The 4,678-nt window shown below is 34.4% G+C and overlaps 1 protein-coding gene across 1 annotated transcript; it reads right to left on the bottom strand.

The window, feature by feature from the left end:
* Positions 1-3,120: 3,120 nt before the first annotated feature.
* Positions 3,121-3,732, bottom strand: LOC149181907 (uncharacterized). The gene has a single exon (XM_089414368.1). The coding sequence runs from the start codon at positions 3,730-3,732 to the stop codon at positions 3,121-3,123; it is 612 nt and encodes a 203-aa protein (XP_089270494.1).
* Positions 3,733-4,678: the final 946 nt, after the last annotated feature.

Below are 4,678 nucleotides of genomic sequence, written 5' to 3'. Positions count from 1 at the left end.
CATTTTCACCTCTGTTTCTCCTCTATTTAATGATCTCCTTTCCCCACTCAAGTTAACTCCTGCTCCAATAGTAGTCAACTTTTCGAACTACATGCAAATTAGTTACCTTTTGCAATTGTGCATGTAAATTAGTGGTAAGGCAAGGTTTGAGGAGGAATTAAGCTGCATAATAGAGTAGATTTATCGATATCATGTTCCAACAGTAGTCAACTTTTCGAACTGCATGCAAATTAGTTGCCATTTGCAGTTGTGCATGTAAATTAGTGATAAGGCAAGGTTTGAGGAGGAATTAAGCTGCAGACTAGAGCAGATTTATCAATATCATTTAGTAGAGGTATCCAATTCAGTTAGTTCCCTGCCATGAGCCGATTAGATTCAGCGCCATCAGTTAGCTCCATGCCCCCACGATTAGATTCAACGCCATCGTTTCTCAAGTACAACCTTTGAAATTGCTTTAGTTTTGTGCTTAAATTTGTCTGGACACTCATAACTTAAAACCCCTACACTGTGTCTTCTTTGAGTGTGTAGAACTCAGACCTGGGAATGACTCGGCCAAGCCAAAGACCTAGGAATGACTTGGTCAAGCCAAAGAATTGTATTGATCCATCTAAATATTAACAATAAAATATTTTGAGTATGTCATTTCCAAATAGAGTCGGCTTGTTTCAAAGGCTACGCTAATTAAAGTATAAAGAATTAGTTGTTACTTATGAATAATGTACTGGGAATTTGAATTTTTTTTTTAAACCACACATGAAAAAATGTTGAAAGAAAATCAACTTGCATGTAACATACTTGAATGGAACTTTTTTTTTTATTAATCAGTTTTAAGTTTATTTAAAAATACTAAATGGGACTTAGCTTTTTTTTATTAATCACTTTTAAGTTTAATTAAAGATGAGATGGGTGAAATTTATAGAATCATAATGGGTTACACTAGGTATTAGAGTGAAAGGTATTGATTGTCAAAGTAGCTTTTAAGTACATTAAGAGTTGTGATTACCATGGTTCCTTTCCATTTTTTCTCTGGAATTATTCCTTTTGTGTTGGGTATCTAAACTGTTTAAAATAATTTGTTTGTGTGTATGCATTTGGATTACGACAATGAGATTTATATACTAGTAAGGCTTATGCATGAGGTAGGATATGGATTTGGGAACTTGGATGCAACATGGATTTTGCAGAGGCCAAAGGTGCTCATAAAAAAGTTATTTGAACCAATCTCTGTGAATTGCTTGGATATGTTCCTTCTGTTATTAATTTCAAGAATAAAACTCATGAAAAGATTAACAATATTGGAGAGAATCAAACTATACATTTAAATATTTATATTTCAAATTCTTATACTATTTTTTTCTCTCTCCCATTTCTTATATTTAAATTAAAAACATAAATAAACCAAATAAGAACATTTCCTCATTTATATTTTTAATTTAAAGACTTAAGAAACATGATAATTTTTATTTTGATTATAAATTTTGGGAATATTTTTTGGAATTTGAGAATAAGATGAGCTCATATTTCTTTTATATGTCATATTCCTCCCGTGAGATACTGGAATATTTCCAAAACTAAATTCAAAATATACAGCATGAACTTTAATTAAAAACCTACCTGTATTATACTTTCTAAATTTTTGTTGATAAATAAGTTTTGCTGATGTAAATATACGCAGATGCAGTGCATAAGCTATGCTGAGATACTGTGATAAGTTCAATGAAAAGTTCCTGGTTTATTTGTCTTCAATATTTTAAATATTTTAAATCCTCGAGAGTAGAGTTTATCTTTATTATTTTTTCTTTTCACACACTCTAATACGCAGACTTGTTGGCATATAAGATACGGAGATCTCTATTTATTTCAATACAAACGAAAAATACCAGTATTCAAAGATTTTGGCAGTTCTTTCATTGATCTTTCTCTTTTGCTCCGTAAACTCGATCAAAAGAAAACAATTTCAAAAATAAAAATCAAGATCCATTAACCCAGCATTTTCAAAAATCAAAATCAAAATCCATGAACCAAACAATTTTAAACAATGAAAATCAAGATGCATGGACCAAACAATTTCAAAAATATAAATCAAGTTCCACAAATCTGCATTGTCATGTTCGTGGACTCACAGTACATAGTAAATTCTCCGAGTGACTTTGAATATTTGTTATTCTTAATCATTTCCTGTCAACTTCATTCAGAAACTGGATGGCGGCAGGGTTTTCGACAACCACCCTAAGGGTATCGTCAGGCGTACGCATTAAAGAGGGGTCCCGGATGCCCACCTTGGCTCCCTTTGGGTAAAGACCTTCGATTTTCCTCCTTTATTCGGCATTGGATTTTTGTACAACCACGATAAATAGTTCGAAACATCGACTCCAAAACAGCTATGTAATTATTCTGAGAATTCGAAACATCGACTCCAAAACAGCTATGTAATTATTCTGAGAATTCTATTGGATAACAAATAATATTTACTTAGGCCACCACATAGTGTTGGCTTCGAACGGTAATACCAGGATGTGTTCTAAGTTCAAGTTCTGGAGACCTTGGTAAGCTCAGACGTCGCACTAATTTTCCCTCATCATTGAATATTATTGCTTTTAAATCTCCGTCCATCAACATTATCCATCCACTGCGGTTCACAGCTGCAAAGACGGGTCCAAATAATCCCAGGAATTCCCTGTCGCAGAACCCTGTCACCGATCTATTGGCACCCAGCAATTCGCACCACGTGGAATTCTCATTTAACTTCCACAAACAAAGATCATAATGACATTTTTGACATATCAACACAACTCGACCATCACATCCACTTAGACGTGCGTATTCACATCCAGTTGAACGTGCGTATTCACAACCTTCTTCGCCTGACGTATGCCATGTGCCTTCCTTGGGCAGTGGAATTTCTTCCCAAAGTCTGTCTGCTACGCTAAATGCTACCATGCACTTGCTTGTGCTGGGAGTCCAAGGATAAATGTCGCCATATGGCCAGTGAAACTTTCCCGCAGAATAAATGCAGCCCGGCGCGTTGGTATCAACCTCGCCAACCAGCCAGTAAAATTTTCCCCCAGAATAAATGCCCCGACTGTTTGGAATAATGTGGCTGGGTACTGTCATGGAAAATCAAGACCATGCATTGGAATATGTATCATAAATCTCCATCTCTATCCTATTCATACAATCTTGCCCTATCAACGTAAAATTATTTCTGCCGACCACGACAGTGGCACGCCTGGTGGAAACATCGACAGCCATGGCGTGGAACATCCAAAGGTCAGGCTCAATAAGATGGCGGCGTAGGTGTGGGGATGAAGGGAGACGCATGGATGTCCTGGAAGCAGGATTTTCTATGGAAGAAACGATGTCCTCATCCCCGTAAACATTAGAGCGGCAGAAGATGAGACCGTTGCAAGCACCCAAAACATAACGGTTATTAACCCTATCGTATTGGCTTCGCAAAGCAACTTTGTAAACCTGTGAACCGCCGTCTTCTATAGCCCACGTTTCCAATCCGAATTTATAGGTCTGAACAAAGAACCCAGCGATGGGGTTCACAGGTCGCATGGGTTTTGACAACTTAGCATCCAGCGTTCTTTGCAGGGTATCACGACAACACAACACATAATTCCATCGTTTACATACAGTCCTCAGCTTCACACAAAATCTAACGGGCAGCCTTCCTAAAATCAGAAGCAATAATTCTTCCGGGAGCGCTTGCCAGATCTTTCTATCCATCCTCATCTCCTTCTTTCATCCAAGATTCACAGTTATTCGAGATTCGATCTCAGATATAACCTGTATTCAGAGTTATCGTGCACCGTTTATGTTTATTTATAACATAACTCTCTGCATGCACCGTTTATTTATAAAATAAATATTTTTCAAGAATGGCGACGATGTGGCACTCTTTCTCTTTATGTCCACATGCCATGTATAACATGAGTTTTTTCGCCCTTAACGCATTGGTAAGTCATTAATCTGTAAATTTTAACTTCGGCTTGGGGAGTTAGTAGTCTTACTCTTGTCGACGTGTTGACAGATTATTAACCTATAACTTCAGTTTGGACCATTTTCGTTAGATTTCACCCATAAATCACCACGCTTTTTTTTTTAATAATTTTAGATCAACCAGAGTTAACGCAAAAAAAACATTCATCGCCCAGTAAAAATTTCCAAAATAATATTACTGACATGTGATATTATGGTTTTTTAAATAATAGATTTATCTTTTTTAAATTATGTACTTTTTATTTTGCTTTTATTATATCATTTATATTAATGAAATATATTTTGCTTTTATTATCTCATTTATATTAATGAAATATATTATCTATCTTTTTAAATTAATAAATTTGGATAGATATGAGATTTGATAGCTTCTTATAAAAGTGAATAATCTAAATTTTAAAGTGATTTTTTTGGGTTGGTTTTTTCCTCTCTACTGATTAAAAAAACAAAGAAACAAAACAAAAAATCATTCTAGTAATATAGTATTGTATTATATTAATTAAATATGATAGTAATATAGGTTAATACCCTCGTAATAAGAAAGTAATAAATAAAAAAATTAATAATTAAAAAACAATGAAACTAAAATAAATTAAATTTAATAAGAAAAAGAAAAATTAGAACAACGGAAAATAGTTTTTTCAATTGTTTCTTATTTAAAGTTTACTCATAT

The sequence above is a fragment of the Pinus tabuliformis genome, chromosome 3_2 (assembly GCF_031772625.1).
Source record: "Pinus tabuliformis cultivar Carrire ecotype Pingquan chromosome 3_2, CPIR1, whole genome shotgun sequence".
Taxonomy (NCBI): Eukaryota; Viridiplantae; Streptophyta; class Pinopsida; order Pinales; family Pinaceae; genus Pinus; species Pinus tabuliformis.
This window is presented reverse-complemented; position numbering and strand designations above follow the sequence as displayed.

Coding starts and splice junctions, on each gene's coding strand:
- LOC149181907 (XM_089414368.1), bottom strand. CDS start 3,732: ATGGATAGAAAGATCTGGCAAGCGCTCCCGGAAGAATTATTGCTTCTG.